The sequence below is a fragment of the Trachinotus anak genome, unplaced genomic scaffold, assembly GCF_046630095.1.
Source record: "Trachinotus anak isolate AG129_WGS33_773 ecotype Australia unplaced genomic scaffold, CSIRO_AGI_Tana_v1 ptg000005l, whole genome shotgun sequence".
Taxonomy (NCBI): Eukaryota; Metazoa; Chordata; class Actinopteri; order Carangiformes; family Carangidae; genus Trachinotus; species Trachinotus anak.
Window position 1 is genome coordinate 6,626,752 of NW_027273856.1, and position 23,786 is coordinate 6,650,537.

The 23,786-nt window shown below is 42.7% G+C and overlaps 1 protein-coding gene across 8 annotated transcripts in view; it reads left to right on the forward strand.

Annotated features, from left to right (window-relative positions):
* Nucleotides 1-23,786, forward strand: part of nrxn2b (neurexin 2b) — a 692,879-nt gene that overhangs the window by 566,857 nt on the left and 102,236 nt on the right. For all 8 annotated transcript variants that reach the window (XM_071478063.1, XM_071478062.1, XM_071478058.1 and 5 more), the window contains one exon: nt 14,318-14,499. In XM_071478063.1, the coding sequence (XP_071334164.1) occupies nt 14,318-14,499 (182 nt within the window). The remainder of the gene's footprint in view (nt 1-14,317; nt 14,500-23,786) is intronic.

Below are 23,786 nucleotides of genomic sequence, written 5' to 3' on the forward strand. Positions count from 1 at the left end.
GTTTGTTTGTTTGTGTGCACAAGCGTCTGTGGATTCTTATTTCCCCCGTTAAGGGGCCTTATTTGCTGCTTGTGCGTCGGCCGCCAAACAGTCTCTCAGCAGCAGCCAACAAATGGATTGTTATGTAACGGCCACAGCCTGCTATGTTTGCCTGCCAACCTGCAGAGAAAGAGGAGGGGATGGAGGGACAAAGGGAGGGTTAAAGATAAAGAAAGAGAGCGAGAGAAAGGGAGCCAGGCAGTTAGTGAAAGAGAGAAGGAGTAAGTGACGCGCCTCGGGCGAAATGTTGCGGTTCCAGACACAAGCACAGCAAATCTCCTTTGCTGTTCCCCTTTCTCTCCCGTGTTTAGGTTTTGTCTCATCACATTATTGGTTCGGCTTGATTTGTTTTCCATTGAGGGGCTCTCAGCAAAGTACAGACAGTCATTTATTTAGTATCTCCCACTCCTCGCCTCACTCGTCCATCTTGCCAGCTCCCCCACATGTGAAATATCAGCTCTGTGACAGGCACACTCAGACAGTCGCCTCTGTCCAGGGGTCCCCCGGGCCCAGTGAAACGAGGGAGGAAAGACGAAAAGAATACAATCGACTGTCTCTGCTCTATTCGGGCACTTCAACACGGACTCAACATCACAGAACAGAGGCACCAATGACATTTCAGATGACTACCCAGGGTCCTCAGAGAGCTGGCTTGTGGATTTTTTATTTTTTTTTAAATTGCGTCATCACTTCATCTGCTGGCTCTACCCCATTCTTAGCATTCAGCATTTGGCCATTCAGCTCAATAAGCACCGAAGCAGTGTGTGGAAGATTTTAAGTCTCATGAGATCAGAGGCGAGCTGGACCACCTTCAGTCTTTCAAAGACCCAGTCTTATATTTGTTCTGTTTTTTTCTCCTTTTCTTTATGGGTGCAAGCTCATGATAGCTGAGTGAATGCATAATGGACCGTCCATGTGGGCAGACATGGATCTACAGTCGTGCAACATTAAATCCCACCCATCGGTTTTCATGTGTCAAAGCTTCACAAGATCTCAAAATCCTGTGTGGACCTGACCTGTGACAGCTCAATGCACAGGAGTGTCAAACCACGTTCAGCACACATGCACACAATATTTAATACATGCACCTCACACATCCACTACAGACTATGTCAGTCTTTCATCTCCCCAATTCATCTGCCTCCGCCTTTGATGTGGGATACCCTGGAGTCTGAGGAATACAGTCCCAGGGAATGAAACAGAGTGGATCTGCGCTCTTGCTCCCAGGAAGAGGCTTCCCATTGATCCCCCTTGCGTCTCATGCTCTCTTTCTTTCCCCTTCAATCACCTCCCCCCACTCTCCAGCATCTATCAGTCCTTCCACTAACCTCCATTATAACCATCTTTTCTCCTCAGCTGAGATGAAGGTCATTATTCCTTTAGATGTACACGTTGCTCTCTGTTCTTCCCACCACTCCTACACCTCTAGTACCACAGTTATCTGAGCCGTGTAGCACACTCAGCTCATTTCATTAAAGAACCATTTAGAATGTTGCTCCAACCTCTGGTCAAGTTTTTTCTGTAGAGGTCTATTTCATGTTGCTGAAGTGGAAGTTGATTTTGGCTTGGACAAACTGATTATGAAAGGTGTTGGCTTGCTCACTCTATTTCTGACAAGTGGTGTTTACGAGAGGCCATTACATCCATGAAACAAGATAGAGAGGTGAAGTCAGTGGAGACTAATTTTATCCATTGTGCAATGTGAGCAGAGCAGGGAAGCTGTGTTTAGTTTAACAGCACTTTGCCAAGTTTTGTGCAGTGTGTTAACAATGTGGAATCAAGCGGTCCTTTGGTTTTTGTCTCCTTGTCTGTTTCTTTAAGAAGATGGACTAGTGATGAATATTTTTGTTTAGTGTGGAAATTATTAGTCATAAATCATTTAAGAAACAAAACAAGCAAAACTGCCAAACATCCAGTGTGAGGATTTGTTGATTTTGTTTGTATGTTGTGCACACTGTGCACTAGTTCCCCTCCAGAATTATGTAAAAATGCATAATATTGTTTAACGTGGATTTCCCACATAAAAAAGTGAAACTAGGGCTGGAAGCATGTCTGTTCTTACTTCCTTAATGAGAAATTCTGGATCAGACCTTGTGCCCCGCCCCTCACCGCTGCTTGCACTAGGACAGGAGCAGAGAGAATCAAGATGGTCAGAGGAAAAAACATCAGAGAGACTCAACCACATGTTTGAGGCTCAGTCAGACCCAGACTCAGATGAGGAGTCTATTGAGACCAGAATCATCAACTAGCATTATCAGAAAGGTTAGCATTGTTAGCATTTGATTTGTTTATGTTGCTTGTTAGCTTGTAACTAGCAGCAGCTGACACAATGTTAGTGGTTGTGCTAATGCTAACTCCCGCTGTCTGTACTGACACAGTGTTTCAGGTTTATCAAGTTGATAGGATTGTTTCCTCAGCTTTGGGACGCATGAATCCCTGGCTGTCCGAATCTGTTTTAATGAGACTCTCATTGGTTCACTGTAGTTCCAAGATGAAAATTACACTTATATGTCTTCCATTATATAAAAAAACATCATTTGGGCATGTTAACAACTTTTTATTGTTGATTTCCATTTAAGGAGGTCTTTGGTTTGGGGTTTAGACAGTTTTCTGTACAAGCAAGTTTTCTCTAATAGCATTTCTTGGTATAAATGATGGATTCCTGTAACAAAGAAAAGAAAAAAAAACATATTTCTATTTTATGTTCTTCTTTTGTATCCATTTCATTCCCGTCCATTAAATTGCATGTGAGCACAGTTCACGCAAAAACTTTCCCGCTTGGGTAATTTCGCAATTTCAGCCACCGTTTCATAAGGTCACCACTTCAGGGATGGAATGGTGAACACCAGCCATAGCCTGTGTTTGTTTATGTGTTGTGAGGGCCACTCCAGGGTAATGGGGATAATGTAGACACTAATGGTGCCCGTGGTTATTAAATAATATCAAGAAGTGCACACACTCAAGCGCGCACCTGTATTCCCATAGGTCTAGCAGCAACAAAACAGTCTGACCTTTTCGGAACATCACGGTGTAATGACTCTATATGGGAAATAAGGACATTCTACTGAGCACGTCTGTTATTATTTCTTCATGCAGCACATGTCAGTGATGACAGTGCCCATGTCTCTTCAGACCTCTTCTTTCTGTGTCCTCATCTTTCTCCCCGAGCAGTCCCTTTCCTTTTTTTTTAATCTCTCATACACACCACCCTCTGTTCCATGCTATTTTTCATCATAAACACCAGCCAACGTCTTGCTAACATGATATTTGATCTGCTTGCACCATATTTTGCAGGCTTAGCATTTGTGGGGGTGGTGGGGGGTTGGTGGGTTGGGGGTGTGGGGTCAGCACTGCGGTGCTCACCCTCCAAACATAATGAATAATTAAACAACGGAGTCCCAGGGCAGAGTCTCGAGCTGAAATTTTCACACATCTCTGTCTGCCGCTGCCGTTTGATTGGCATGTTATTAGTAGAGGTAATGTGAAAAGATGCTGCACTTATCGCTGCTCCCAGTGTGTTTGTGTGTTTATGTGTGGGTTTCTGAGTTAGGGTGTGTGAGCATGCAGCGTGTGCGTGTGTATTGTGTATTAAGGTGTCAAATCCCTCCTGTATGATTATGGATAAAATAAAAAATGAAAACGTTCCATTCATGTGTGAACACCGCACGTTAACACCGATAAACACGGTCACTGCAAAACTTCAGAAACATCTAACCAAATGAAATGGTGCACTGATGTGCTGCTGTCCATATATTCCTGGTCAGGAAAACAGTTATTGCATTTGCAATTTAGCTGAAGTACCACATAAAAATTTGATGCTCATCCTTTTTAGCCACATTTTGTGTGGTATATTACTGTATAGGCAATATAGTGAGGACAGTAACATGTGCTCAACCTGGCTCTACCATCTACACCCTTGAGAGGCTGGTGTTTTGATTGGATAATACTAATGATGACAGGACGTGAACTTTCGTTATCACTCATGTGGTTATCCAGCTGTGTAACTCCATAAAAAGGACAGACCCACATCAAGTGTTTTAATTCAACAAACTGGAAAATACCCCCATCTATATTGCATGGATGGCATCCTACTGACATTTTTGTTTAAGGTACATTTCTAAAATGAACGTTCAGTAGAGTCTTGTTACACCCCCACCCCCACGCACACACACACACACACACACACACACACACCTATCAATTTTAACAAGAGTAAATCTAAAGTGTAGCCACTGTTCTGCTACGGTGACTTTATCTCTACTTGCAATATGTTTCTGGTCGAGTAGATGCTGCGAGACATAGTGCTGCCCTCAAAGTCTCAAAATCAATACTTCATGTTTAGATTTTGGATGAAATTCAACTAGAGTCTCATGCCACTTTTTGACTTTTTAAAGGGAGCCAAGAATCTTTTCCTGCGATGCTCAAGTCTGTATTTCAACTGCTGTAGTATTCTAGAGCCAAAATGTCCATTTATTTACTTACCATTTCAGTATGGTTGTGTACTTTACTGACTCAGAATTTTTTAAATATGACTGGTTAGATCCTCATTGTACTCTGGAGACTGGGATCTTTTCTGTTTGGTATTTTTACTTCTTGGCACATCTTTAATTCCAGCGGTCATTCAAGCATCAGAGTTACACAATACTACAGTAATTTACATTGGTAACTCAGTGTTGTTGTCTTGTAAGCAAAAGTTACTTCAACTATGTGATTGGTTTTTAATCCTTGTCGGAGCTCTTTAGATGTGATGGAAGGTAAATTTAATCCTGACATCTAGTTGATGGGGCTTATACAGGGTTGCTAGTTTAACAAAAAAAAAAAAAAAAGATGGAATAATCACTTTCCCGACAAGTAACTGACTCGCTGATTGATAGATTGCTTGTTTGCAAGAATTACTTAACGTAATTGAAAGTCTTTGCTTCAGTAAGTAAGTGTGTGCATAGGCCTTTGATGAAAATAAAACTTGCTGCTTTCCATCAAAGCAGCTCTGTTGGGCGTCACTGTCTCAGCCTCACCAGACTATCGAGCAGGCTATCAGACAGAGGAGGGTATTCTGGGCTGATCAATAAGCCGTCTAGATGATATATATGCAGGGCAGATTTGCTGTCCCACCTAGCAACCTTTCTTCTTCTTATCAGAGTGTAAAACACCATAAAAGCATGACTCCTCCATCTCTCCCTTTCCATGTTCTCCAACTACCTAACCCCCAGTCGCCTTTCCTACTGCTCCCACCGGAGCCCTTCATTTAAAGGTACTTGTAAAAAGACAAGGGTAGCATCTGAGCACGAGCTGAGGAATGGGGTTTTTCTTTTGTTTGTTTGTTTTTTAACAAAGTCACTCCCTGATAGTAGCATCTCCTCCAGGGACACAACAAGCATTTTGAAATGTTTCAAACAAACCTTGCAAGCGCATCACTGGTGTCGAAAGCAAGAGGATAGAAGCATTTGAATCTATAAAAGGTACTGCTGTGTATCAAGTCCCCACTGGCAGAATTAGGGAGGGGAATAATCATCAGACATCGCATGTTGACAGAAGTGATTTCCAAGCAGTCTGAGGGGTGATTCATGGAGATGTGCACTGCTGACATAGTTCACAAGTGACACAACAATTGAAGGAAAATACTCCAGTGTTCTTCTTATTTCTGATTAAGTTATTTCATCATTTTAAATGAAGCAAACCAAGTCACCCAAATCCAAAAAGTGGTAGTACTTTTGAGCAGGTAACAATCTGTCATTAAAATCTGTCCTATTTTGTCTGTAGCCTGTAATTTAACTCAGAAAGAGAGGGTTAAGCTATTATTCCCCTGTTATGACTGTCATTTTAGAAACAAATAAGCACCAATCAGCTTCAAAGAAATCTATCACTCCTTCCTTTTAGCCTTCCTAATAATGTGCTGTTGACTCACACAGACATTATACTTTTAAAGCAGCTACAGTGTTGAGGTTAATTTAGCCATGACCATTAAACTTACAAACTGCAAGGGTTGGTGTTACCCTATACTTTATTGGTTTTTCTGATTGCGGCTTGATTTACATAAACATATCACGGAACAGCGCGAGTATTGGGGCGAGAATATATTATCTGCTGGAGTTAAACCTAAGTGAAGGGAGTCAAAGCCACATTTTGGAAGAAGCGTGGCAAAATGGAAGAGGGCACATAAAGTGGCCCTGTTTAAAATGTAGAAAAAGGCCCATGGGCAACACACAGACTGACCTGCACAGCGACCACAGAGGTGGATTGGTCATGAATTCCTGCAAATACAATCTGCTGTGTTTGCTGGTGGGAAAACAGTGAGGGATCATGTCTTTGTGGCTGCTGTAGGGGTTGATCCGGAGCCCTGAATGTCTAGCTTACTAGCCTCCCTGGATGTGGGGCTATACAAGCACATCTGAGCTACTAGCTACTCATAGGTAACATTTGTCTTTTTCAGTTAGTAGTGAGATTAGACTGTTGTTCTCCTCTCTTACAACCTTACACTAGTCATACGGTTACTGTCTAACTTGACAACGTATTACATTTTAACATGGACGTTTGTCTCTGACCTTAAGAGCAGCAGCATCTCAACTTAAAGGTCCACTCGCTAGCTTTTCCAGACCTTTGAAACACATTTCGAAATCATCCTCAGCGAATGGAGTTCGGACAGGTATTATCACGCAACCAGTCAGAAAAGTCTGAGACTGTGGTCACCTGATAACACTTGGTCTCATCCTTGACTGCCCTCCACCTCTCGACTGACTCCTGGTCAGTGACATTGATGACTTTCCATTGATGTTCCCGAGTAGATCATTTTATCTCTTGTCTAAATTCCTGCAGGGCCCTTGACCATCAAGAGCCCCCAAAACAAAATGCTTCCTGCAGTAATGCTGGACCTGAGTGATATTGAGTGACCTCTTAGTTGGATATTTTGAAGATTAAATGGCGCGCATGCTTGCTTTGATGTGTCTTTTTAATTGGTGATGCTCTTACTGGAGGAGATTTTCATACTTTACAACTGCAGTTCAAGAGAACATGTTTCACCTCCAGATTTGGTGATATAGTCAAGGGAATGTGCAGCATGTGGGATATATATAATCAGTCCAATTATTTTCCAACTATAAGGTCAGTCCAATTACTCTTTTTCAATATAGTTGAGGCTACCGGGATACAGTGTCCCCATCTCCCAGCTAGCACTGCAGAACTCTCCAGACCCAATTACGACTGAAGCTCTTATCGCCCTGTTAAGATCAAACAAACTCAAACAGAGAGAAAGAGTTGGAATTTCCTTAAGGTATAAAATGGATAGGATTAGAACCAGATCAGAAGCATTAGAGTTGTGTCAGGTGTGATGGAGTAAGTTGTTAGGTGATGAAACTGTGCCTTTAAATTGCGTTTGAATTTCCATCTGACTGTCTTATCCTTCCCTAGCTGTCTTACAGACAGTAGATTCCTGAGAGTCGTGAGAACAGTGTAGCCCAGATGTGACTGAATCCTTTTGCTTGTTTAAAAAAGAGAAATCAGCTTCCACACATCATGTCGTCATATCGTGCGTCGTGCCTAGCTTGGTCTCTGGGAAGTGTTGGAAACTTTGAGCCTGTCGTAATCGAGTGTCGTCTCACCTCATGTAACAGGAAGGTCCTTTTCATTCTTCGAAGCAATCTCGCTGAAAGCATAGATAGAAGAGGAATATTATCCAACCACATCAGAGGGGGATGACTTGCTATTTCCATCCTGGTAGCAGCCAATCTTTCAGATGCCATTTCCACATTTTCTTATATACCACCACAGAGAAAAAGCTATCAGAGCCAGGGCAGGGATGTTGACAAGGTTGTTAGACGACAAAAAAGGGAGAGTGCACGTCTGAGTGTGTGGGTTGGCACAAGTGAGGGGAATTGATGGAAAGACCCTAAAATGCCAAGTGTGTGTGTTTGTGTGTGTGTGTGTGTGTGTGTGTGTGTGTTCATTGTCAAGTTCTTGTCAGGTTGGGTGTATGTAACTCTGCAACTCCAAAGATCAACAGCTGTCCAGAAACTTTTGGCAAATGTCTCATCTCAGCCCCTTTTCCCTCTCTGTCTTTTTTTTCCTTCCGTAAATGTCTTAAGTGTCTCTGAAATATATGTTTCAAGTATAATGTGTCAAAAAAAAAATAGCAAAAAAAGGTTTCAGAGTCTTTGTTTAAAAGGAATCAATAGCTCTGTCTCACCACTTAGCTGCTTCACAGAGTCAGCACTGATGCAATAATACATGAAGGTTGGAGGAACCATCTGCGTGTTATTGAGTTATAGGTGGAGAGCCTGTCTCAGAGTTTAAAATAAGAAGTATGTATGAATTCATGTGGGTGTACAATGCCGGTGCGCCTTGAGGCTTATTGCCTCTCAAGCACTGACTTCATCTCCACCATCAGTCCCTTTTTTTCCATGTGGGATTTTCATTTTATTGCCAGCCGCTCTCACGGTTTTCGCACTGTCAACTCCCATGACGTTCGACACCGCGACATTGACCGCAGGCCTTAATGAAAAATTGCGGCGTCCGCTTTCTCCAATATGACCTGTTTATCCCCGTGGTGGATGGTGGCAACCCAGAATCCACTATCCCAAATCAATGGCCTCTTGTAGAGAAAGCATCCCCAGCTGATAAACTCAGTCCTAAATGCACTCCTCTCTCACGACAATGTAGAGAACAGTGAGGAAGAGGGGAGGAAGGGGGGTGTGGAAAATCACAATCAATACGTTTTTCATTACTGCTTTGATTCATGAGCCTTTTCTGATTATTTTTCGAGCGATTCAAAATAGTTTTTTTGTTTTGTTTTTTTTTTTGTCTGGTCTTCTTCAAACCAAATTACTAGCCAGTCCTTGTGAATGGAAGTAATAATCAAGGGGCATCCCGCAATGTTTTGATTCTTCTCCTTGCACTCTCTCCACCTCTAGCACCACAGGTAGGATTGATTGGTCAGATCGATGGTCCCTGAGCTAATTGGACAGAAGTAATAAATATATAATTTCTTTTTTTTATTTTTTTTATTTTTTGAGATGTGAGGGGCTGTGAAACAAACGAGCACACCAGAGCATTTCCATCATTAGTGTTATTCTAGCAAAAAAGCGGGCAGGCAGATTGCTTGATTAGACTGCGGTGGACTGAAGGTCAGAGGAATCCATACCCGGCCAGGTTTTTGTTTGCCAACAGCTCCCAAGGAAGCACTGATTTACCTTTAACTCCGTTTTCTATAAAGCTAACAGTTTGCTGTTTGAGAGAACTCAGTTGCAGATTTCTCTGTCAGCCTTGATCAAACACAATCTGTTAACCACAAAAAAATCCAACTGAACCGCTATATTATATTACAAACAACAACACAGATTAACATTTGTAGATGGATTTCAAGGCAGATATTGTTCTCATTTTATTTTAGTCAGCTATAAACCCGAACCACCCTAAGAGGTTGGTTGAAGCAGATATTTAAGGACGCCCCTTGAAAACAAGATGATTCATCTCAAGGGGTGCAAGGCCCTACAAGTACCACTGCTTTTTATTTTTGTGTCAAAGGTGTGGCCTGGTCACCTACTAGAGAAGTTACAAGCAGTTATTTTTTGGCCATTTTGTAAGCCTTTATTTATGGGACAGTGGAGACTGACAGGAAAGAGCTGGGGATTGAACTGCGGACTTTTGCGCCCATGTAGTATACATCCTAACCATTCCGCTGTCGGGTTGCCCGCCCACTTTTTTGGCTTCCTTCCTGTTAGTGTGTTCAAAGATCCACTGCACACAGATCGAAGTGTATAGATGTTCTCTGATTATTCGGAGATCATTCTCTTGATTACAGCCAGGAAAAAAAAAGCCCTCCAGACTCGTCTTCTTGGGTTTGATACACTCCTTTGCTCTCTTTTTTTTTTGCTCCATCTCTTCTCCCATTACCATGTGTTGTGTTGCTGTATTTTGTGGATTTTGCCTCAACCATAGCATCTGGTGTTTGCTGGAAGAAACGGTGACGCAGGGATGCGCCCTGTCAAACTACTTATTAGACACTCTGCACTGATCAGCTGGATCAAAGCAGGAAAAGTACTGTGGGGCCAGTGTCATATCAGGACCACAGTGACTGATCTGATCTGATTGTAAAAAGACAGAATAGCTGAACGAACTCAGTTCATCAGTTTGTTAATGTGTGGTGATATTTTCCAAATTTGATATTTTGTGTCACTAGAATTAAAGTTGACATTCGTCGCACTGCAGGTACTTGAAATGATCTTAAAACTACAACAAAGATAGAGATAGATAGATAGAAAGATAGATGTGTAAACTGCTGGTTGAGAGGCTGAATCAAAATGACCTTGAACAACCAGGGAACAGCCTCTATTTGTAATTTATTTAACTGATGAATTACATACTAACGTAGCATGAAGATGATGTAGATTTTATAGCAATTTTGTGATAAAGTTTAGTTGAACTGATATATATCTCACTCTTTTCCCATCACCTTGTTCATTCATGATATTGTATCACATATCCTTAACAGCGTAAAGCTGAAGGACTTCTAAGACTTCTGATGAATATATAACATGTATATAAAGATGGATGTACCCTCTATGACATCACGCACAGGTTTCTGAGGAGCAGTTTCGAAGCTCAGAGTGGACTGCTACTAGTGCACCGTTGAGCTGAGACCTCGTTGAATGCCAGTTTGTGGCAAGCATACGCTCATCCACCTGTCACTCAAAGTGGCCACGCCCTAAATTATGCATAACTCTAACACTTTAATTTAAACGAGTGAGTTATGTAGAAATTCCCCCCCCTGTAAAGTTGTCATGATGGAGGAAATTAGCTATTGAGACCAAAACTGTTTTTTTTTTTTTTTTTTTTTTTGTACCAGGTTGTAAATAAACATGATTATCAGCCTTGGAGGATCCTGCTTGTTTTAAAGTAGCTTTGGGTTGATGGGCTTAAACTCAAAAATGCTGAATCAACTTCACAGGGTTTTCTTTTTGACCCTCCTGGCCTGTTAAATGCTGGAGGCTGAGTAGTAATCCCTCTGAATAAACCAGGAATTGCCTGGAATTGCATGGAATGCACCTTTGAGTTCCATTTGTGTGTGTGTGTGTGTGTGTGTGTGTGTGTGTGTGTGCCAGCTGAACCACTTCTTTTTCTCTCTCAACTTTTTCTGATTGTTTCTCAAACTCTCTCTCCCCTGATACGAGTGCAACAATCACATACATTAACTCAACTACAACTGCCATCAGCCATTCTCTCACTTTCCCAACATGGCCCCACTCTCGTCCATCACAACATGGCTCCCCTCCCTCTTTCTGTCAGCCATTTTAGAAATCTCTTCTCCTCTTCCTCCACAGCTGTCTCTCGCCCAGCTTCCGCAAAGCTCCGGTGCTGCACCGTTAACAAACACAGGAAAGAAAAAAAAAAAAAAAGGAAAATAGCAACTTCATTCTTCTCTCCTCCATCCACAATTCATACTCCCCCCTATCCTCTCTATTCCCTGCCTCCCCCCCCTCTGGCACACAACCTCTTTATAGCCCTTCTTGCCATGCTGCGATAATTAGTCAGCGCTAAAATAATACAGCCTTGAGAAAACAACAAGAGCTGAGCAGAGGGCTTAGCTCCACTGGGAAGGGAAGGAGGAGGGAGGGAGGGAGGGACGGTGAGAGCCAGAAAGAGGGAGAGAGAGAGAGGGAGGAGAGTTGTGTGTGTCAGCCGATTTCAAATGGCTACCAGCGGATTGTTAGATAATGAAAGTGTCAGGTAGCTGAGCGAGTGAGAGTGTGTGTGTGTGTGTGTGTGTGTGTGTGCAGGAAGACTGCATTTCTCCATTCTTTATCAGCCTGCCTTCTCCATGTGTATGACTAAGAGCGTGTGCTGTGGATGTTGGTTGATGGCCTGTTGGCCCTGCAGTCATCGCAGCCTCTGCTTTCCATCCTCTTTGATCGGAGCACACCCAGAGAGAGATTTGTTGGACATGAAAAACAAGGATGTGTGTGTGTGTGTGTGTGTGTGTGTGTGTGTGTGTGTGTGTGTGTGTGTGTGTGTGTGTGTGCGCACATATTCTCATGTATTTGCTTTCATAGGTGAGCGGCAGTACAGTATGAAAACCCGTGCTGTGCACTACTGTGTCCGTGCTTTCTCCACTGGGCCTCGGTGAATGTAGTGCTGCAGTTAGGACAATCATTTCATTAATTGTAAAGGAAACTTGTCTGTTGCAGCATGTGAGGAAATCTTATTCATCTGGAAACAAAGAGCACTAGTGCTCTGATGGCAAGGCTATCAAAATTGAGTTTAGCAAGATTCACGTAGAAAGCAAAATGACATGTACAAAAAATGAAGACACACAGCAAGGAAACACATCAGTCAAATCCAAGACCACAGCAATTTGGAAATCACAAGACACATAATTGAAAAGACAGATGCAGTGCATATTCTTGATAATTATGGGGTCCCGTTTGTGCCAAACCTGACTGAACCTGTGATAACACATCTGTCTACGTGTGAACTTCAGTGGTGACAGAACTATTTTGACAGTCCATGTTGATTGGTCACAGACACTTTTCTGTGTTAATTCAAATTCAAACTGTACCTTACCTCGTCTTGTTGCACATCCCTGTTGTTTGTCCCTGTGGTGCATGTCGTCCAGATGTTTCGTTTTTAACATTATTTAAATATGTTTCGGTTCACTTTCACTTCTCTTTAATAACTTAATCATAACTTATTTATTTAATACCCTCTTATTGTGATTGCTCTCATTAGGAACACACAGTCAAACAACACATCTGGATGACATGTACAACACAGTCAAACAACACACCTGGGAAGACCGGGAAAGCAACAAGACGACAAAAGTTCCCTTCAAAGCTGAACTGACGCAAATGTTTTGTCACATGTTCAGTCGACATAAACCTGTGGACATATTTTTGGCACAAATGAGACCCATACATAATATTATTTACATTCAATTCAACGGTGCACTTTTGTCATGTGTTTCTCCATCAGAATCATATAAATATGTGATAGCGTGCATACTTAACGGTGTGCCGGCGTTGCTGCTGCATTTGTGCTCTAAGTGTTTTAGTGTGCAGCATCATAAAATTACATATACATGCATTAGTATGGAGACACGCAGCCTATGTTTACATGTGTGTGTGTGTTTACGTTCCAGTGAAGACAGACAGCCCACAGGGCTGAGAGCTGAGGTTTCTCTATGCTAATCAAAGCCAACGCCCATCATTCCGCATTCACCGTCAGGCTTATTGGAGTCCAGCCAAGACCTAACTCTTCTGTTACAGTTCAAACATGAAATCGCTCAGTGTACAAGGGCGGAAGATTTTTTTTTTTTTTTAGGCCTGAAATCAAAATACTGTTGAAGCAAAATTCCTTTGACAGGGAGATCTGGGTGGTGGTGGTTATACTGACAGCGTCGCCAACACAAAGTTTGTCAGTTTGCTCTAGTTTGAATGTAATGCAACTGCAGGCAACTGAGGGCAACTGAAACTGCAGTGGCTTGGCAAATGAATACTTCAGAGGGGAGTGACGGCCAGCACTGTTACTCGTGCTAATGCCAGTACGAGACATGACTAGTATTAACATACTAGTATTCGTGCCCACCTCTGTTAGACTCATTAACACCTGAGTTAACCTCTGCTGGTCTTATTTATTTACGGTTTAATTTAGTTTTTAATTTTTTAAGCCACACTTGTTGTGTTGTGATGCGCTTTTATGTATGTACTTGACGCTTTTAACACAAATTAAGTACCTAACAGAAAAATTAAGTACCTTTGACCTTTGACCTTTTGATCATCATCATGATCATGACATACACCGCCAATAACACATAATAGTTTTCAAATAGGATTTTCAGGCCAGTGATTTTCAACGCGTCTCTTTTATACTACTGAGTAGAATTCATATTGTTAGTCAGGATGTGACTGTGCTGCAAAACTTGTTTAAAGTTATGGGACAAAATTATATTCATCGTGCACTCTTTAAGTAGAATTCAATTAAAAAAGTTACATTTTTATTTGACAGCCTGCAGATTAATTTCACAAACAGCAGTTTCTCCAACACAACAACAAAATATATGACAGAAGAGAATACATAAATGCTACTTGTACGAAATGTTTTGACAAACATGAAGAGAGAAAAAAAACCAAAACAACTCTTCTGAATATAATGTCAGCCTGTCACTTGATGGAATAATCATGTTCTGCATTTGTGTTTAAAAACACAGCAAATGTCTTTCTTTGCAGCTTTTAAAGTGTTATTTTCATGTCATAACTAAATGATTACCCTGTTTCCTCCCTGTGTCTTGCAGCTGGGACAACTTACATCTTCGGGCGAGGCGGAGCCCTCATCACATATACCTGGCCACCCAATGACCGGCCGAGCACACGGGCAGACCGGCTGGCAGTGGGCTTCAGCACGCAGCTGAAGGAGGCCGTTCTGGTCAGGGTAGAGAGTGCCAAGGGACTGGGAGATTACCTGGAGCTGCACATAGTAAGATACCGCCTTGGGGATATTGAGGGGGGAAGAAATGATGGAGGAATGAGGAAGTACTCTAAGCTATATACAGTCAGATCAATTACCAGGGGAAACCCAGAGAGAAAAGGGAGGATTGGAAAGTTCCTGGACAGGGAAGGTGAAAAGGCAAAAAAAAAAAAAAAAAGTAGGTCCAGGATGTAGAGAGATGACAAGGGAGCGGGAGAGGACCTGAGGCCATTCAGTGGAGAATGAAAAAGAGAGGAAGAGGAGTGAAATAATAAATGGTGGAAGGATGGAATGGATACAGGGATGACCTAGACTGTGCATTAACCAGGAGCTACAGGTTGTGATGGGGGGGGGCACTGGAGGGAAGAGGAGAGGAACTGGGGGTCATTGATGCAGAATGAGTGCAGTGAAAAGACAGAGGTTTGCAGGGGTGTCTGGGTTTTAAGTGCATTTTTGATGACATGGATATTCAAACAGAACTTCTTTTCCGCAATGTCTGTGCATTCCTAGATTTCAGGAATGAACTTACAACGTGTAAGCATGTGGAAAGATGGCCAACAAAGACAACAACAAAAAATAAGACCTAAGTTGTAATAAAGTGGAATAATCCTTTAAGGTTTGACTTGGTTAGTGAGAAATCCTAAGACAATGCAGGTCTTATTCAGGTTCGGCTCACATAAGCTCTTTAAATTCATGATAAGGTACGGTTTAAGCTGCTTCGAGTGTTAAGGAATTGTCTTTAAATGGCATGGCGATCTTTTTGGTGTGTGGTACTCTGAGTGTGCCGAGTCCAGAGGGTGACTAATCACCCAACAGCATCTCCTTTTATCCCCTGTCAAACTAGTTATTAGCCTCATCTCTGCTTTTATTGCATTCATATGTTCGGCTTAAAGGTCATTTCGAACAACCTCTGATGGTAACTTTAAATAGCAATTAAGGGACAGCAGGCGTTTCAAAATGCATTTACACGGGCTCTAATTGTCTCATTGACCCCTGTGCTTCCTCTAGCCAACATTGCAGTGAAAGCTCACATTCATTTTATTGGGGGAGTGGGGGGTGTGCGGATGTGAGTGCAGGGGGTGTGTGTGCAGAAGGGGGGGGGGGGGGCTGTTAATTACCAAACAGGACCACACCTGGTTACTCTGAGCCACTCATCGTGTTGCTGGAGTCACACAATTAAACACTGTGTGCAGTCGGGTTCACAACGACAGTATTTTACTAGAGCAGCTGGTGGAGACGATGTTGCAGTGTCCTGCATTTCCTCTACACTCTGTAAGTACGTGGTGATAAGATACTGTCACTCTTATCTACACTTATCTACTCAGCTATCTGTACTGTGTGTGTGTGTGTGTTAGATCACACCACTCCAACATCCTGGTGACCCCAATTTGTTTGGGCTGCCCGTGCCTGGAAGCGACAGGAACATAGTTGACCCTGGGTCACTTCTCATCCAGTGCTCCGTAAACTGAGAGGGACAGAGGGAGGGGATGATGGGAAAGAGAGTGGGATAGGTGAACAAGGGGTTGGGGGATGGGGAGTGGGGAGGGGGGCTCTGGTGGAAGGAACAAGCAGGTCAAGGCCAATTTGAATGCTCTTAGCATCAGCGATAAATAACGATAATGACGGTAATGATGAAAGATTATAGCTGTAAATGCAGTGGCCACAACAAATGATACTGAGGCTGAAGGGTGAGGTAGCAGAGTTCAACTGCTACAACATTAAACTTTAATATAGTTCTTTTTTTTGTGCGTAGGTTGTTTGTCACGTGTGACAGTGGGCCAGATAAACATCGGCAGAATATGGTACAATAAAGACAGCTGATATCTGGTTCATGCACATTACAAAAAAAATGATATTTTCTTATTTTCCTCTAGTGGTATGTTGCCATGCAGAATGTTTCACCTTGACTTACCTTGACGACTTGTGCAGCTGCTGGAATGCAGCAGAAGCCGATGAAATGTCCTTGTTAGGCTTTCAGCATTGAAATTCAACAGCAGCATCTTCCCAGAAACACTGTGCTAATTACTCAACACAATCCACAGACCTGACTGTCAACGATTTTTTTACTGGGAATACTTCAACCTATTTGCAGTGTGTTGTGTGAAATATCCTGAGGAACAAGGCAGGGTGATTTTTTTCAACGTTGTGAGTACCACAACAAAATTGAATTTGCCTCCTCTGTATTAGTGTTGCAAGAAATCTCAGGGGCAAATAGATTTTGTAGTTTCAGTGAACTTAAACTTTAACTTAGATTGAAGTTCATGTAGAGCTTTAGGTGAAGTTCAGTGCATTAGATTTCTTTATTCTCACCTAAAGGAAAGGCTGCTGTTTATCTGTACCCATCCCTCATCAGTCATTCTTTTGCTCTCTCTTCTCTCAAGTGCATATTCTCTATCTAACTTCTGTGTCTTTCATTTACTCCCTCACTCCCTCACGTCTGGCCCATTCGCTCGCTCTCCCTCTCCCTCTCACACACACATCAGTGCCTTCGACACACCAGCCCGGCTCCTCTGCTCCCATTGCAATTACATTTCATTTGCTGCCGTTCCTCCCGAGTCGCTCCCCTAAATGACTCCGTTCAGCCCGTGGTGGGTGTTTGGGCCCTGTTAATTATGCCCGTCTCTCTTTGAGGGGAGAAGTACAGTCAAATTAGATCTGAGATCCCTGGAGCCGTGGCCACGTATCATTCCACTTGATGAGAGCCTATGAAATAGTTTAACGTTCAAACAGTGACCGTGGCCTTGGGCCAATACCTGGGGCTTCATTTGTTCAAAAATAGCATTTCACTTTTCACGCAGGTTAGCCTGTGCCCTATTAAAGGCTGTAATCCTAACTGACATATTTGAAAGTGGACATGGAGAATTGATAGAAAATGCATTGTTTTATTGACATCCACAAATATTTAACATTCGTTCTCAGGTTATTGGTCTTCCTGGCCCACAGACTCATATGAAAACCATTTCCTGTCTTTACAGGATATCACACATTTGTGATGGATGCAGTTTCTGTCTGTCACACTAGAAATACCAGCACTGGTGGGCACCGCTGATAATAACATGCTACCAGGATATGATAGAGTATTATTCCTTATCTCACACAAACCACCCATCTCTTTATATACCCTTCCTCCCTGACCAGGCCACCCTCCTCCATTCCCTGAAAGAGGGCAGGACATCACTCACTACATCATCCTGACATTCTGTCATCAGGCCCCAGGGTAGGAGATGTGTAGAAGCCAAGGTTGCGGGATAAGGTGCTGACTGCGGCTGCTTTACAAAGGACATACCATATCCTCATATGACTTTCTTTGCTTCCCTAATTATTTACTGTGGGTGTGTCTGAAAGTGCTGCAAACTTTCTAGTTGACATTTTAAGAGTTCTAGATGAAAAAGCTTTTGAAATTCATTATCTTGAAAATGCCATAGGAATGAATCATCGCTGAGGAGACTAAACATGACTGTGCATATTTCTGTTGCAGCGCAGTGTTACTCCTATGTCTATAAAGATTCTCTGTCATCCAGGTCTGGGGATATCAAATAGTATAGAAAAAAGGAAAAACTAGATTTGCTGTTTGGTCTTGGAAAAAAAAATGTGCTGTTCATCCAGCAGACTTCATCACTTGTACTGACTGTTGGAGAGTTCCTCTGTATTTAATCACCGAGAAAAGTTAAATACCACGCTACTCCCCAAGAGTCAGTAGAACTAATTAAGCCTCTTGGATGAATGGTGAAACATTTCCAAGAATACTCCGTGAGTCTAGTCACCTTTTACTCACTGCTCTCAAATGAACATGCTGGTACCTCATAGCTCAAGTTGCAACCCCCAGGGTTTGCGCTGGTTTGAAACAACACCAGTTTTTATGGAAGGCAGCCACTGGTTTTTGCATCATACTGGTCTATCCAGACAACAGTTGATTGCTGCTGCTAGTCCAATGTTGTTCATTGTATTTTCAGTCCAAACTAATTGCTGTTGTTGCTGACAACCTTATTCATTTTAAATTTTAAGAGCAGCAAATGTTGGGTCAACTTATTTAGCTTTTCCCGGATATTTCAACCATATTTCACATAATCCTGGTTAGTGATGATCTCTGGTTTGGGATGTGAATGAACTCCTTGGTTTTTCTTGGGCTATCCACTGACTGGTTTTGGGTTAGGGTTAGAACTCAGAAATGTACTTTTGAAGGTCACATATTTTACCCTTGTCTATTGTTTTATGTGAAGAGCTGATCTCCATCAGAAGATAGATTTGTACCAAAGTACCAAGTACCAAAAACCATCTCAGTGTAGTTGTACTTCTTCTCTGTGGACTGAGGCTTTCATACTTTCACAGTATTAATATAGAACCTAGACTTGCTTTATAATCAAAAAACACATGGAAATCTAATTTTCTACTATATGGGACCTTTAAAAACATGACAAATTCATTAGTCAGATACTTTATTTTCCATAACACTGGAAGTACCCTTTGGTTTCACGACTTGAATTAAGTATAAACAGACACCATTGTTATTACTTCAGTGAGCATTTCTGTTTTCTTGGATTTAGTAGACAGGATGTCCCCCCAAGAAACCATGATGTCTGTCACAGAATGTCAGCACCACAGAAGTATAAATGGTCATTTGGGAGGGCAGAAGATCATTTTTGCCCATCTTCATGACATTTCCACCATCAGGGCCCGGGGTGTGAGATTCAGGGAATGAAGGGTACAGATGGATATGGAGGCGGGCTGATAAATAAATCTCCCATCTGTGGCTGCTGGGAAAGGTAGATGTCCTTGCAAGACCTTGGAAGCAGGTCATAAAAAAGAAACAGGCTATAATTTATATTAAAAAAAAGTTTATTGAAGCCAAAAGCAGTTTTAATCCTCAGTAAGTGCTGTTAGTCCAGTTGAAATCACTTCAAATACTGGGTCCAGGTGCAAGCATTAAGACGTCTTCATCATTTGTAGCTGGTTGAATGCAGCTAAATAGGCCGAACTATAGTTTTATGTTAGCAGCAGTGATAAAACTTAATTTCTAGAACAGGTTTACATTCAGTTTTTTTTTTTAGTCCATATGCCAGTCAGTTCACCTGTTCGGTCAAGTGTTATTGTAAGGATTCACATTCCTCTTTTGAAAGGGGGATAAATGTGGAGTTGTATGGCAGAGTCTGGTGTATTTCCCCACATATATCTCATATCTCAGCGCAAACAAAAGTTCAACATTCCTTTGTGCTAACTTGATAGTCTCAGTCTGAGTTTGTCAATTTGCAATTTGAAAAGTGGGCTTGCAAAAAGTGTTAGAGGCTAGAAAGCTGCATCCTTTTCCAGCTTCATCCCTGCGGGCACGTGGCTGCCCACTGATGTTGAGAGACTTCGGTATTTGACTGAATGTAGGTTGTGACGGTGACAGCACTGTAGACAACCCCACTCCCACCCCTCCCTTAACCCTCACCCACTGGTAAACAAAGGCACTGAGCTAAACCTAATTATGGAGGACCATCTCACATTTTGCAACCCTCGTCCAAAAGTGTTTTGTTGACTACAATACGGAGCAAATAGCTTAGTCTAGAGGGGCCTCGCAAAACTTTAACTCCACTTTTATGACTCATCGGGAATTAATAGAAATTACCACGCAGGTTCTTCGCTCTACGAGCAGGGGTAATGTTCGTTGCTTAAGACTGTTAAAAAGTGGAGACTTTTATGTGGCTGTTTTCACTCAAAGCAATAAAAGGCACAAAAACAGAGCAGCAAATTGGGGTTATTTCCTTTTGCACAGAGAGATGAGTCATTAATGAAGAAAGGAACAAACATCAGAGCAGTTAGTTCACAAGCAACTCTAAACTTTGTAAATGACCTGACAGATGAATGAGTAAAGTTGTGGGAGTTTAGATGCACCTTTCAAACTAGGCACAGTCTTTTTCAGTATATTTTTCAGAGGTGTCTGTTTGTATTTATTGCTGCTCTCACGGGCACCACTCACATTTGACAGTCATTACATTTACAGCTGGCAAGTTGTTGCACTAACTGCTCTGTGGGAAGTGTCTCATCTGCAGTTATGGGCCGGTGCGCAGCGCGCAGCAGGCCTCCCCGAGTACCTCCATCACTGGCTGTCCAGCCCCGGCTCATAGCATTAAATAAGGGCTGCCTCTGATTACCCGTTAGGGAGCCATCCCTTACCACAGCTGTCTACTTTGAGCAGGGTGAGAGAGCAAGGGAAGGGTGAGTAAGCAAAAGGGACATGGCTATATTTTCTCCTCTTGACCCCACCCTCACCCCCTTTTCCCAGCATGTGACAAATGCTGATTGAGAATGGAATAGAGATAGACAGTGCACCCCGGTGTTCCTATTTCTGCACGCAGGCTTTTTTAGCGGCCAGATCCCCACAGTCAATTGTGAAGTGCAGTATCTGACTTCATTAGCTTCATGATGATCTCCTTTCTTTTCTCCGCTCGCTAATGACAGAAACGCTCCATTTAAAAATTTTTTTTGAGATACACCACCACCCTGCCTTTTTTCATTTTCATTTTCCGATGGCCTCCGGTTATCTGTCAAGGGTTTTAAGCCAGCAACTGTTTAATTATGGGTTGAAAAATATGATCTGACGTGCAACAACAGCCTGGGATAAGATGAGTGGTGAGGAGAACAGGGTGGATGGAGAGCTTTCAGGGTGCAGCGGGGGAGCTGTGAGATGCTGGCGTCAGATAATGGCAGATGGTGATGCGGATAAAACTGTCAGAGAGAAGCAGAGGCTTTTATCTTCTACTCTCCCCCCCTCCCTCTGTTATACGGACACACGCAGAGGGATGGTTGTGCATGCATGCACACACGCATGTGGCCACACACAGTATGCATTTACTCCCAACTAGCTGTCAGAAGCACACAGAGTCACCCACTGCTCTCAGGTTCCAGCTTAAGTTGCACACAGACGCATTCGCAAGGACACCTTCACATTCACTTGCAGGACATGTATGACTCGGCCCAGTACACACTTTAATACCCGAACAGTCCCAGTTTACAAGGGCAGACCTGCACATTCTCCGCCGCACACTGTGATTTTGTTATTTCTTTTCTTCTAACTACGCCACCTTTCTTAAATAGGTGTCACTGCTCCAACCAACCCACTCTCCTTCATCTAAGGGGGAGGGACAAAGCCAAGCACACAGGGGAGGAACGCAGGGATGAAGCACGGAGAACAATTGAGGGAGAAAGGTTGGCATGGCTTTGATGAATGCAGATGCCTCGCAAAGGGGGAGCGTGGGCCACCATCAGCAATGAGATCGGGTCGTGGTGGGTTTGCCAGGGTCTCTGTCCTCAGCCGGTGGGAGGCTGACAGCGTATTGATTAATCCCTCCTTTTCGCATCACTAATTAATTGTTCCTGTGGAGGTAGAGTGGCAGTGGGACACGAGCTGGGGGTTGGAGGGGTTGGGAGATTCTTCCTTAGAGGTTTCGGCATGTATGGCTAACTTCAGACCTTCCTATAAATCCCACCTCCTTCACTAGGATTCTTTCATAACTCACCATTCATTACTATAAAATCAATTCAAGTGACTGGCGATGCTTGTAGAGGGCAGAACACAACATGAGATTTATAGCTGAATCAGAACACAAAGTGTCTTTGCACTCTTTGAATGACCACTTGAAAGCCGTGCCTGAACCTGATTGGACATTTTTCTTTATTTTTAGACACAAAGCAGCAGCGACTCATCCCTGCTGAAGTGTACAGCAAGCCGCACTTCACTGCACGGCTTTGTTAATCTGTCAGATCTAAATGTAAACGGGCTATTAGAGGGTAATTTATTTATTACACTGAATTATGCGCTGTCAGAAAGCTTCTGCTTCACTGCACCGGACTGAAGCGTTTCAAGCACACGACGTCTTAAGCGTGCGAACCAGGTTGCACTGCCACGCCCCAACCAGGAGGTAATGTCAACAACAGCTGTTCTGCCTATAGGACAGCTGATGTAAAGCGCCTGATATGACATCACTGATTGATGTTTGGTCAGAAGCGCAATGTAATTAAAAACCCTAACACACAGAGAGAGAGAGAGAAGGGCAGCTGCCATCTATGTAAAGCAGTGTTGACTTACTAAAAAATTGCACTCAGGAAGAGATGAATGAAATTACATCCACTAAATGTACAGTAGATCTGCTGATCTGCCCTGCACTGTAGCTGAAAGGGCGTCAGTTCGGTTTCATACACTTTTAGCCTGAGTGAGTGCACAGAAAGGAAACATTACATTACACTGGGCTGAATTGGCAGATGGCCTTGTTCAAAGCAGCCTATACATCAGAAGCAATTTGGAGTTTAGTGTCTTGCTAAAGGACACTTGGACTCGTGGAGAGGAACTGAGGATCAAACCACCGCTGAATCAGGTGCAGTGCTTCTATGCTGATAGTTTGGTGGCTTATATTTAATTATGTCTCATATTTACAAATCATCACTCGTTGCTCCAATTAGTCAAATTGTGGTCAATAAAAAAAGGTTTTAAAATTTTACTGGCAAATAAATTTAAGAAAGCCATTGGCTTTGTGTTGTCTTGTCTTTACCAAGTGTAACTGATGATGAGACAATAAAAAAAACATCATTTTGTTAACAAGGTGGCCCCAACTGTCTTTACTGCCTGTAGGTCACTGTACTTGCAGTTAAACCCTGGCTATGTATCCTGGGAGAGCAAAGTGGTGGATGGGCTTTCAGGATCAATAAGCTATTAGGGTGAAGGGAAGCAGGCCTGTCTGTATGGTTTCAGTCCTGACTTTAATAATCACCTTGGAAGGCAAAACAACCGTGTTTCTATTCTTTCCTGTCATTGTCTAGCATCTCTTTTCTTCCACTCGTTTATCCCGTGGACTGTATATAAAGACGGATGTAGCCTCCGTCACGTCCGCCGCAGGTTTTTGAAGAGCAGTTTTGAAACTCTGACTCTGCCTAAGTCCCGGCTAATCCAAAAAGAAAAGAAGTGGGACGTGTTTGGAGCCGAGACTTCAATTATGCAGAATTTTAAGTCTTGATAAATTTGAAAAATTCACTCTCCCTGTACAGTCAGCATGAAGAAGGAAATTAGCTCTATATAACAGTTTTTGTACCAGGCTGTAAACATGTTTATTTCTGCTGTAAAGTTTGGGTATTTTAACATGAGAGTCTATGAGGACTGATTGACTCAAGAGGTCATTCGAAGAACTGCAGTTTTTTTGCACTTCCAGTCTTGGTCTACCCCGCACTTCGTCGACATGCCTGTAGCGTACGCGCAATTGGCTCATCAGCTCAGTCCAGATGAGCACTGTAAGACTGCACGTCATGTTAAAAGTCTGTCTACT